Genomic DNA, 12356 nt, shown 5'->3' with positions numbered 1-12356 from the left:
TGAATGTAGGCTCATAGCACTGGTATAGAAACAGTTATTTCCCAATAGTCATGGTTGTCCAATATGAGGAGTCAGCTATATTTTCAGCTACATTTATTACACACATTTTGTGAAACTTTTTTCTGACTATATTCACTCATTTTGTCTTCTCTCCTCTCTCTTCCTCTTTCTTTCTTTCTTTCTTTCTTTCTTTCTTTCTTTCTTTCTTTCTTTCTTTCTTTCTTTCTTTCTTTCTTTCTTTCATTCATTTCAAAACCACTCTGGCACATTTTAAACTTAAGCAGGAGCCTGGTGCAACTTTGGTTTCTGTGGAAATCATCAATCATTCTTATAAAAGTTGCATTGGCCCCAAACCGTCTTCTTATCACCCCTCTCAAATCTAAAATCCTCTTCCTTGTATTGCTGTTATGTAAATGTTAATTTGGTTTTTTATACTATTTTAGGTGGCCGTGGAAAGGACAATGCTTGGATCATTACGTTTCCAGAAAATTGTAATTTCAGATGCATACCAGAAGAAGTGATTGCAAAAGTGCTGACTTACTTAACATCTATTGCAAGGTATAGCATTTCATTGCATTTTTTTTCAATTTGTTTTATATTGGATACCCATTTGAATGTAGTAACAAGAAAATGGATTTTAGTGTGGCTATTATTAGTATTGTAAATGATCATAAGACTCACCTTCAAAGTAGATAAGAAAGAAAACTTAGAAGGGGAAGCTGAAAGCTACCTAAATTGCCATAAAAATTATACTGAGGGTCTATGAAAACAAAATTGAGGGCCTAGAAGTATTTGTCTCCATTGAAGAAGATCATAGTATTGAAAATGATCACACATAAAGCCTTCAATTTGCCTAAAAGGAAATCTCACTATCCACGTGTGAGGACAGCTATTCTTTATTTCTTCCAAGGATGAACATTAAATAGACTCAGATGTGATACTGGAATAGATAGGAGTACCTTCTTGATGTTAGCCATCATTTGAGATGAGAATACTTTAAGGGGAAAGTTTCAAAAGCTTCCTTAAAGATTTTATTTAAGTTGAAAACAATTTTTTTTAAAGGAAATAGTTTCCAGTTATTAAGCATGAAGACCAAAATGGCACAAATCTAGGATGGTAATATTGTGAAGAGTCTCACGAACAAAAATCAAGTCCCAGAAAACTAAATTTACAGTGCACCCCTGAAAGCTTGAAAGTGGTCTTTTTAGGGCAAATAAAAGTTCTGTTATCCATTAAACTGCCTTCCTTCAAGGAACAGACAAGAGATATGAACATGTATATAACAGGATTTGAATGGGTGAGTGAATGGATCATTGGCTCATGATGGTTTGCCATGAAAAGTTAAATCTGATGTCACAAAGGTTTTCCCATGCCCCAAATCACAGTATTCCAGATTTATTTTAGTAGTCTGCCTGCATTACACATTACTTGTCTATTTAAAAGATTGACATCAGTAACAGAAAAGAAATTTTAAACAGTGAGTAGCAGAATATGGAATTTAATTGGTTTTCCAACGTAGCACTTTGTGATAGCTTTCCAAATCCAAATCTATTCTCAGTCAAGACATCATGTGTAAATGAAATAATCAGAAGTAAGGACATATCTAGGAAATATAGATTATTGTTAAGAAAAATATATTATCTCCTCTTACTTTGTAGGCAAAATGGATCTGACTCCCGGTTTACCATTATTCTTGATCGAAGGTTGGATACCTGGTCTTCTCTCAAAATCTCTCTCCAAAAAATTTCAGTAAGTACCAATTCATCCTACAGTAACTTCTTAATTTTTTTGCATTATACTTTCTGATGATGGGGGTACAGATTATTTTGATACTGTTAGAGACAATAAAAATAGATGGGGTGGGGAGGTAGGAAAGTAGAGAGAAGAGTCGGTAGAGGAGTTTGAGCTAAACAACTCCACCCAAAATAGAACCTAATAGGAAAGAGCGAGTAGTTAATGGTTCAACTTGAGTGACAAGAGACTCGTGATTCCCTATGCCTTTCAAAGCAAGGCAAGTTTTTATGGGAACTTTTTGAAAAATGGAAATAGCTGTGTTGTATACCCATTGTATATGGAAAAGTGTAAAGAAGGCTCAACACAATAGCCAGTAATCCAACCATCCAGAGATAAGCACTTTTTAACATTTTGGTGTGTATCTTCCTAGACTTTTTTCCCACGGGGTAGAGTGGGAAGCCAGTCACCCGCAAAATGACATATCTTACCTCTTGGAATCTAGTCCCTAGCTCCCCAAGACCCAGACAGAGAAAAGAGCTTCCCTAAAGGAGACAGTATAAGAGATGCAATCCTGTCCACAGCCAAGATGATCTTTTACATCATTAGGCTCATCTGGATATTGTCTGACACTTCTCTTTCATAGAAGAAGAGGGAGATGAGGAACCCGTAGACTCCTCCTGAGCTGGTAAGAGTGGGCCTGTCAGCGGAAGTACCATTGTGGTCAACTTCCGCTATCCAACCAGAGTAGCTGAGAATCAGTATATGGTTTTCTTTGAGAGCCCAGTATCATCAACCATATGAAGTTCTTCCTTGTCTCCTGACTGACCCAGGAGGCCACACCCATCAGAGGCAGTCAATTTAGTTGTGAAGGCAAGACACAAATCTAAGTTGGTGGACTTCTGAGCCAGTGTTCTTTTTGCTGATCAGTATGAGAAATGCACTGGCACTCGCGTGGTAAAATGAATGAGATCGTTATTCATCTTGTACGCAGTACGAATGATTCCTCGTCTCGGGCATGTCAGCAGTGGGATTTTTTGTTTATTTCTTATAACAGAGGTACTTAATCATAAGCAATGGAGAGAAGAGTTAATACCAGATTCACACACGTTACCAAAATAAAATAGTAAAACCTGGACTTTATATAATGTATTTTTGCTTTTTCAAAAGTGGTCACATTTATTGAGTAATGCGGATTGTCTTTGTTTCCTGATGAAGCCCTGCCAGCAGGTATCAGTATAATTGTCCTATAGATGAGGGAAGTACATTGATACACGCACTTTGGAAAGGTTATGTGATGAATCCAAAGTCAAACAGCTAAGTAATGAAAAGAGCCTAAGCAAGAATAGCATTTCCATGAATTCCAGTTGATGGCCTTTCCACCTGCTGCTTTCTCCCATTTTCCGAATGACTTTTGATGAGACAGATGAATTTGTTTTTTTTACAAAAAGGTAAAATTCCTTTGGAGAGAGTACAGCTGCCCTCCATATACTTTTGAGCCCTGTCGATGGAGCTGAATAACGTAAAAGCCCTGCTTTGGCCTTTAGGATTGGTCCTCGGGCTTGTTGAACAGACTTTAGTTTATGACAATAATCAATTCTTTTATACTAAATATAGCACTTGTTACAATAAAACTTTTTTTAATCACCCAGACCAGCTTTTTTTTTCTTTTAGCCAAAACTACCTGCTTGATGAAATTAATTTTCATTGAGTGACTGATTGGCACACAGCACCAATTTTTTGATAAAGTTTTATTTTCATTAATCAAATAGGTTGCTTGGAACAGAGGTCTTTGCCATGTACAGATAGGTGGAACTGTCTTTGGTATGTTATTTTAAACTCTTACCTATGAAGTAATTATGCAATTTAGTTTGGAGACTTGAATTTCTAGATTCAAAAAGAAACTATGCAGTTAGGTTCAATTTCATAATGATAGGAGATTTTTTTTTTAAGTTATACATTTTGGGGAAATGTTTATTTGGGAGAGAATCCTATCCATCTTAGAAAGTTTGCATGCTCTATTCTTTCTAGATTATCGTCAGGGCAAAATTACACAAACTGTTAACCTTTCAAAAGGCTTAAACCCAGGATAGAATTTAACCTAAAAAAAAAAACCAGAACTGAATTTTGAGTTACAGATCAGGGTAGGACAAGAATAAAGATATCAGTGAATACTACCTTCACAAAGATTCTTAGCATTCCACCTTAAAAATCGAACTGCGCAGAGGAAAAAGCCAGTCCCATCAAGCTCCTAGGAGGAGAGTCTTTTTTTTTTCCTTCCTCTACACTTAGGATGTGCCTGATCGTCTTGAGCAGTCCAGCACCAGCTAATCCATGAGGCTCAATCAGGCTAAGTAATTGGGGGACTGTGTCGACTCTGAATTACAATGAACAGCAGGGAAGGATCTGTCAGCTGACTAATCAGGGATAGTGGGGTTTTTTTTTTTTTGCAGCGCTGCCACGGTGGTAATGGAAGCAGCCACGGTAGCTTTGTTTGATAGAGATTTTTGGCTGCCGCTTTTAAATACCACCTAAGAAGCAGCTCATATTTCATCAATGTTGCATTGACAATTCGAAAAGAAGAGTGTTATTGTGTATAGGCGAGATGGCAGAAGCAACTCCCCCGAGAGGCAAGATGAGGTTCAGAAGGAATGCGGTAAGGGCTCTGCCTGCAGTCCTGGAAAGCCTATTCCCAAGTTCAAGTGCAAGGATGCTGCAGCATGGTGCTATAGCACAAGCTGCTGAATGGGGCTTTTAAGGACAGATGGCGAGAATGGAGACTTGTCTTTGCATGGATTTGCATTGATGTGATGACTGTGATATGGACATAGGGAAACATAAAGGAGTCAAGGAGGTAGAATGTCATTTCAAAATCTAAATGTGCTCAAGGTTATAAGGAAGCACCGTTAGTCATGTTATTTTAGACTGTACAAACAATTTTGAAGTGTTTGGCAGAATAGCTTGAAATCACTAGTTAAAATAATATCTGACAAAAGGATTCTTCCTTCCTTTCACCATGGTCAAGTAGAGTATGATGTGGACAGATCTGGAGCCGACTTCATCAGCATTTAAAAAGACAGCCCTTCCTGGGTGTTACTGTACAAGTGAAAAAAATTGTAAAGTCTAATGATTTGAAACCTTTCTGATTTCAATTCTTCCCCAAATTCAAACTTTAAAGATGCAGAATTCTAGCCTGTTGACAACTTTTTTTTAAAGAGGCAAAAAAGTGACTCATTTTTCATTATAGTCTGGAATTTAGAAATTTCTCCTTTCAGATACATTTCAAACACTTTTCTACCTCAGATTGGTTCACTTGTATCCTAAATTCCCAGCAAATTTCTAAAGGGAAAATATCCCTACAAAATAGGTGTATTCTGGAGAAATGTGAAATAACACTAGCTAATTTATTAGCTAGCTGATCATCAACAAGGTTTTCAGTGCTACTCTTTTTCTTTCAAAACTTAAGACGTTATTGATGTTATGATTTAAAATATAATACTTGCTTATTTAAATAATCAAGACAACACACAAAAAATAAGAAACTAAAAGTCAGTCATAGAAAAAAATGACACTTGGTATCAAAAGTAAGATAAGGGAAATAAATCAGTATGAATGACAGTGAGCATCAATGGGTGAGTAGATGATTTATTTCCTAATAAAGCTCTTAGCACCAAATGCTATTTTAAAAATTACAGTTTAGGATGTGAGTCTTTTTATTTTGACAAAATTGTATCTTCAGCTTTACACATGATTTTGTATTATGGGAATAATAGCTTCAGATTTTTAACAGACAATTTATGGTGCACAAGTAATGCCTGTGTATCTGCTTTGCAATATTGGGTGCAACTGATGTTAGTACTTTTGTTATCAAAAGTAATTTACTTAAGCTTTCAGAAAATTCCCAAGTCCTTTACGTGCATACGTATTTTCCCAGTTCTGAACTTTGTTTTGCATATATACACATATACAAATATACACGCAAAAAGAACACACAGTACTCATTGAATAGATATGTCTAGTACTGTGCTACACACACTGTGCCTTACAAAGGTATGGAATGGCTACTGAGCTGAAGGAGTTCTCAATCTAATACAGAAGGTAGGACATGTTCATAAATAACTATTATGAAAGAACTTCTAGCTACGGGGGAAGGCCTCATAAAGGAGATGACATTTGTTTGGACCTTAAGCAAGAGCGTTATGTGTCTGTTAGCTTTCTTTGTTTCTTTCCTCTACTCTTCTCACAAATGAATTACTTTAAGTGGTCCCTAGGAACAGATATGAAATTGAAATGAAACTGGTTAGATTTAAGTCAGAAGCCAAGAACTATAGTGGAAGACAAATTTCTTCCACCAACATGAATAGGGCTTAACCAGAGTAGAAAATCGGAAACTCAGCTGATGACACCGTGGTTTAAGTTTGAAGGCTCTCTGGAGTCGGGCTGATTCTGGAGGCTGTGATAAGGTAGCACCTGAAAAGATGATGACAGCGAATTTAAAGTCCAAAGAGAGGATCAAACTGCTTACTTGGAAACTGCAATGACTGTGAAAGAGTGAGAGAGAAGGTTGAGAATAGATTTGAGACAAGAAGGACGAACCACAAGGAAAGAGTCCTGCCCAGGACAGTCCTGCTCCTGAGGTCATGTGGCAAGTTATTTGACGATCCCTGGAGTAACTCTTACTTTCTGGACTCTTTAAGGGTGGGGTACGTGGGAAGAGTGCGGAAGTAGCTCACAGCACTGGAAACACTTTTCTGTAGCTTGAGGTCATGAGCTTTTCCCCAGTGTATTCTAATGTGATAGTTTGGATGCCAACAACTCAGTATTATGTTCTATAGTGATATTAAATTATAATAGTTTAGTTCAGTAAGCTCCATGATGCTAAATTGTTTCAAACCATTTGTTTTGACTGTTAATATTTGTCTCATTTTGTAGATGTCAATGTCAAGTTATTCCTAAATGCTCGGCAGCAAGTCTGAGCTTGCATTCAGACTATGCAGTGTTAAATGCGGGCCCTAGAAAGGGTTAAGTGTCCTGGAAAGAGCTAGCCCTTGGGATTCAGATAGGCCTGGGTGCCACTGCTCCCTAGCTGGAGCCTTGTGCAAGGAATTGCACCAGACTGGGCTTCAGTTTGCTCATCTGTAAAAAGGACAGAATACCTCCTTCACTGCGATGTTACAAAGGCTACAGGGGAGAACATACGTTTAACAAGCCTGGCACGTTATGTACTAGGCTTTCAGTGAAGAGTTCCCTCTTGTTGTGACTGCAGTTCTTGGTCCTTAAAGATTAAAAAACAAACAAACAAAATGAAACAAAACAAAACAACCCATAGGAATAGAAATTATTTGTATAGTAAAATAATTAAACTTTTGTGTTGGATAAGCCACTTTTAACATTTTTAAAGAAATAACTAGAATAACGGAAAAGTGTACAGAGGGTATATGAATTGTCTTTCTTCCTGTCTTAGATGCTGCACAAAAGAATATTAAACAAGGCTAATTTCCAGACTTTAGTAGTGAAATGATGCATCAAGGATATGCCTTTTGTCTTTGTCATTGCTGTCCCAGCTGCTGTGACGCCATAACACTGGGTGATTTGAAGGCAGGCATTCGGAGAAGGGAGTACAATCTTCTATAGGAGGGGAAGGGGAGAGAAGGCTAATTCAGTGCCTGTCGACTTGAGGCAGCAGCTGCCGAGGGCGGGGGGTGGAGCCGCGCTCAGGGACAGGAGACCGGGCTCTGAGCCCTAGGAGATGCAGCATGGCCATTTTCACTGAGGTGCCTTTAAGCCGTCACATGTTGGAACTCCAGAAAAAAATCTGCAACCAATGCCTAAAACCAATGCTGCTTTCTTTCTCCTGCTGCATGCGTCTTTTTTTTTTTTTTTGTAAAGAAAAAAATCCATAAAAGAAAACAAGGCTGACCTTTGCCCACATCCTTTTGCTTTTTTTGACAAGTTCTCAAAAACGATTTATAGTTTTAAAATCTAGGGTTTGATTTTGGAGAAAATAGAAACTGTGCTTTTCCATGTTTATATAACCAGACAGATTAGAGATCCTTAAAGCAACATACCCAAGAATGTAGAAATGTAGTTTCCCCGAAATCAAATGGGAAGAAAGCTGTATGGTGTTGAGCTGTATTTGCTGTAAGATTATGTGCCTCTGATACTGTTTATGATATGTAATATGCTGTTTGATTGCTCAGTTAAATACTAGCTTTAAACTAGATTATCTTGAATCTTTTGCTTATACAAAAACCTATATATAGAGAAAAAGAACTCTCTCTCTACACCTGTATGTATGCTCCGTGCAAACACATCCAAACTGACCTTAAATCCAAATGGCTTTTCAGGTTAAAATTTCTCAAGAGTGCTCCGTTCCCTCCAGATTCTCCTGTCAGGGGTCATAGACAGAGAAGTGGACATACAGTCGATATTGGGCCAGGTTCAGATATGTGAAGCTTTAGTCCAGAGGTTGCAAACCGTTGGTCCAGAGCTGTGTTTTGTTTAGACCATCCGGTGTTTTAAGAAACTTTCTATTTGTTTCCCATCTTTAAAAATCCCACAGAAATCCAGGTTTCTGGCTTCTTTTGAGGAATCATAGATTTGGCAGTGCTGGGCCCACCTTCCCACATGACAGCATTTAACTGAACTGACCAGTGAGCCCCCCATGCTTTCCAGTTTGCCCCAGTCCCCACCATTTCCTAATACTCATCACTGTATAGGAAGAGTGTGAATTGCCACTTTCCACCTTGTTCAGCCTGGGTTTTAATTAAACCCTGCCTACCTCATTAAAACAAAACAAAACAAAAACACACATGGTAGCCATTCAAGTTTGTTGACTTTGCTTTAGGTTTCAGGTGGAGACTATTGACCTTGAACCTGATCCTTGTACCATCTTTGCTATGCTTCTCCAAATTCCTCCTGTTGATCCTTCTTCTATCCATTAGGAGTTTCTGCAGAGGAAGGTGAATCTGGATTTTAATTCTGCCACTTACAAGCTAGAAGTTTCTGAAAAATTGCTTAACCTCACAAAGCCTCAGTGTATTAGGTCTGTATTGCTGCTGTAACAAATTACCAGAAACTTAATAGCTCAAAATGACACAAATGTATTGTTACAATTCTGCAGGTCAGCAGTCCAAAATGAGTCTCATCTCACTGGGCTAAAACCAAGATGTCAGCCGGACTGTGTTCTTTCTGAGGCTCTAGAGGAGAATCAGTTTTCTTTACTTTCTAGGTTCTAGAGGCTGCCCACATTCCTTGGCTCATGACCCCACATCCCTCTGACCTCAGCTTCTGTGGTCACATCTCTGCCTCTCCTGCCTCCCTCTGTCTAATAACTCTGGTGATGACATCATTCACACCCTGCTAATCTAAGATTGTCTCCCCATCTCAAGATCATTAACTTAATCACATTTACAAAGTCCTTTTTGCCTTGTAATGAAACATATTCACAGCTTCCAGGGATTAGGATGTGGGCATCTTTGGGGAATCATTCTTCTGCCTGCCATGCTCAGTTCCTCCCACTGGGAAGTGAAGATAAAAACAGAACCTAATGCATGTAAAATACTTAGCACAATGTCATAATAATGCTCATGGTGTGCATAATTCTCATAATTGGCATTCAGTAAAAAGCAAGCCTCCCACCCATGGCCAGCTAGCCAATCTCCTGTCCCTACTTTAAGGCTTGGAAAGATCCTGAATGTGTGTGTGTGTGTGTGTGTGTGTGTGTGTGTGTGTGTGTGTGTGTGTGTGTGTGTGTGTATAGTTGTTGGAGAGAAGCTATGAAAAGTCATTCATGTGAGGTTGTGGATTTGCTATAATTAGTCTAAGCACCTGTTTAAATTTGGGATAAGTGACTGGGACTGGGATTTAAAAATCAAGTATATCTGATTCACACATGGGACTTAATGGACATAAGAGATGGAAACAATGTACCTGGTCCGAACTGCATGATTTAGTTTCCTAAAAAAATAACTCTGACACACCAAATGAATTGTTTGAGTGCCACCCAGTTGTTTAGTGGTTCTGTCTACTAAACAATAGGTATTGCCTACAAGTTTTTTCTTCCTTCAGACGGCTGTTAGATTTGAGAGTAGCTATTGGCTTAACAGAATCCATGTATTCTAGGAAGATTTGCATGTTAGCTCAATAAAGATCCAAAAATTATCCTATAATTGAAAACATGGCAAGTACCATTATACAGGCAATCCATCCTTGATAGTGCATTTTATTCAACAGTGCACATTTTGGTAGGCTTTGTGATAAGCAAGTCACTAAACATTTTGAAAGAATTAAAGAAGGAGAAGGTATGAGAAAATAATCAGAAGGTTTTACTTAATGATCTGACAAGAACGTAGAATTATCTTTAGAAGCATTTTGTTCAGCTGTCAATGTTTGGGACAGACCGCTTTATCAGATAGAGGCAATGACTGGGTTCATGAGACAGCCAACATAGGAGCAGCTGAGTACCCCCCAGACCCCGCCTGAACTCTCTTCCCTGTGGGCTCTGTGGACAGCGACTCCACTTCTCTCTGCTTTCTGCTTTTTTCTCTGCTGTGTGATCAGCTGTCCCTCGGCCTGGCTGCTGGGACAGCCTTGTACTTTTAGGAGAACCTCAGGCAGAGAGTTGCCACCTGGCCTTCTCTGCTCCCATAGTGTCCCGCCCCACCCCCACCCCCATTTTTGGAGGTGGGTATTTTCGGCTTTAACTTGACCATCCCTAGGGTCTCGCATCTAGAGATTTCCAACACAATACCAGAGAAAATGACATTAAGGAGAGTCAGAGAGAAAAAGACGATGAGACCAGATCAACCTAGAATCCACGAAAGAATAAAAGTAATTTTGCTTTAAGTGTTGGCAAAAGTAGAATGCTTTCGGTTTCATTTGAAAGTCACAAAATAAGCTGGGTCAAGGCAGGTAAGTGTAATAATAAAGCTGGTTATTTGCCCACATGGAGAAAGAAAGGCTTAACTCCTAAAATGAATGGGATAGAAATGGAATGAGCGCTCTCAATCTAAAAATAGGTCCATAGTTCTCACAAGTCCCTATCAGAGTTTCCTCCTAAGCAAGTCTTTATCCATATCTCAAGAAAGTTTTCTATCTAAATCTGCTTGTCCTTAGTTCCAAGAACCCAAAGTAAATTTTAAAAACTATCTCATTGATTTTTTTTGGATTTGACAGAGTGCCTTTATGTTCTTTATTTCTTTTAATTCTTACAATAACTATGGAAAGTTCTTAGCATAAAATAAAATATATATTATGTACATAATCCATTATCATTGGATATCATTGGATATCACTTCTGTCTCTGTTCCCAGTTCTCTGTACATGTTGGCTTTGTTCTTTGGAATAAGCTTTCTCTAGCAGCAGGAATCATGGCTACCAGGAGCTCTGGAACTGCACCCTCCAATTTTCCTTTGAAAAATCCTAGGGTGGGACTTTGTTTCTGCTTCCATCAAATTTCTATCTCACTACCAATCATTGTGTGTTAGAAGGTCAAGGTCATGTAGAAAGATAACAGTTCTCATTAAGAGCCAATGGTAAGAATAATAAGAGGTTGTCTTAGTCCAAGGGGCTGCTGTAACAGAACACACAGCCTGGGTGGCTTATCAACAACAGCAATTTATTTCTCACAGTTCTAGAGTCTGAAGTACATGATCAAGGTGCCGGCAGATTCAGTGTCTGGTGAGAGCCCACTTCCTGGTTCATAGATGGCCGTCTTTTCTCTGTGTCCTCACATGTTGGAAGAGGTGAGGGAGCTCTCTGGGGCCTCTTTTGTAAGGGCACTAATCCCATTCATGAGGGCTCCACCCTCATGAACTAATCACATCCCAAAGGCCCCACCTCTAAATACCCTCACATTGTGTGTTATGTTTCAACATATGAATTGGGGGGGGGGGCATAAACATCCAGTGTGTAGCAGACGGGAAGTAGTTTCTCAGGAAGGGAGAGGGTAGCACAGGTATGGCCACCTGGGGGACTTCTTAGGCATCCCAGTTACAATCATTGTTTAATTTATTGATTTAATTTTGTGCTCCTTTCTTTGACCTATTTGTCTCACACTCAGTTCTCATTCCCTCACTCTAGTTCTCATTGCTACTTTGTGTTTTATCACCATCTCAAGTTGAATTTTAAAGACCTCCAGTTTTGAGTGTCTTTTGAGAGTCTAGGTCTTATCCCTCTATGAAACTTACTCTTTTTTTTTTAATAGACTTTATTTTTTAGAGCAGGTTTAGGTTCACAGCAAGCACTAAGTCCAGAGTTCCCATATACCCCTGCCCCCACAATATCTTACTAATTTTTGTTTTATAGTTTTATTCAATCATTAATATTTCAGCATGCCTGAAAGATGACTGTATTTTAAGCATTTTGGACATAGTTTGCATTTTTATGGGTTTTTTTTTTGTTAGAGGGAGGTAAGTAGGTCTTTAAAATTTATTTATTTATTAATGGCAGTACTGGGGATTGAACCCAGGACCTTGTGCATGCTAGGCATGCACTCTACCACTGAGCTGACATATTTTGCTTTATTATGCTTTAATCCACTGTTTTGAGGCTGATGACTCCCAATTCTACATTCCCAGTTTAGGCTTCTTTCCCTCCTTACTTGTATGTACACTTGTCTGATG

The 12356-nt window shown here is 38.7% G+C and overlaps 1 protein-coding gene across 6 annotated transcripts in view; it reads left to right on the top strand.

Annotated features, from left to right (window-relative positions):
- MCF2 (MCF.2 cell line derived transforming sequence) overlaps window positions 1–12356 on the top strand; it is a 98938-nt gene that overhangs the window by 34362 nt on the left and 52220 nt on the right. For all 6 annotated transcript variants that reach the window (XM_074359691.1, XM_074359688.1, XM_074359690.1 and 3 more), the window contains exons 3-4: window positions 444–558; window positions 1659–1749. In XM_074359691.1, coding sequence (XP_074215792.1) covers window positions 444–558; window positions 1659–1749 — 206 coding nt within the window. The remainder of the gene's footprint in view (window positions 1–443; window positions 559–1658; window positions 1750–12356) is intronic.

The sequence above is a fragment of the Camelus bactrianus genome, chromosome X, assembly GCF_048773025.1.
Source record: "Camelus bactrianus isolate YW-2024 breed Bactrian camel chromosome X, ASM4877302v1, whole genome shotgun sequence".
NCBI lineage: Eukaryota > Metazoa > Chordata > Mammalia > Artiodactyla > Camelidae > Camelus > Camelus bactrianus.
The sequence above is the reverse complement of the archived record's forward strand: the minus strand, read 5'-3'. Positions and strand labels throughout refer to the sequence as shown.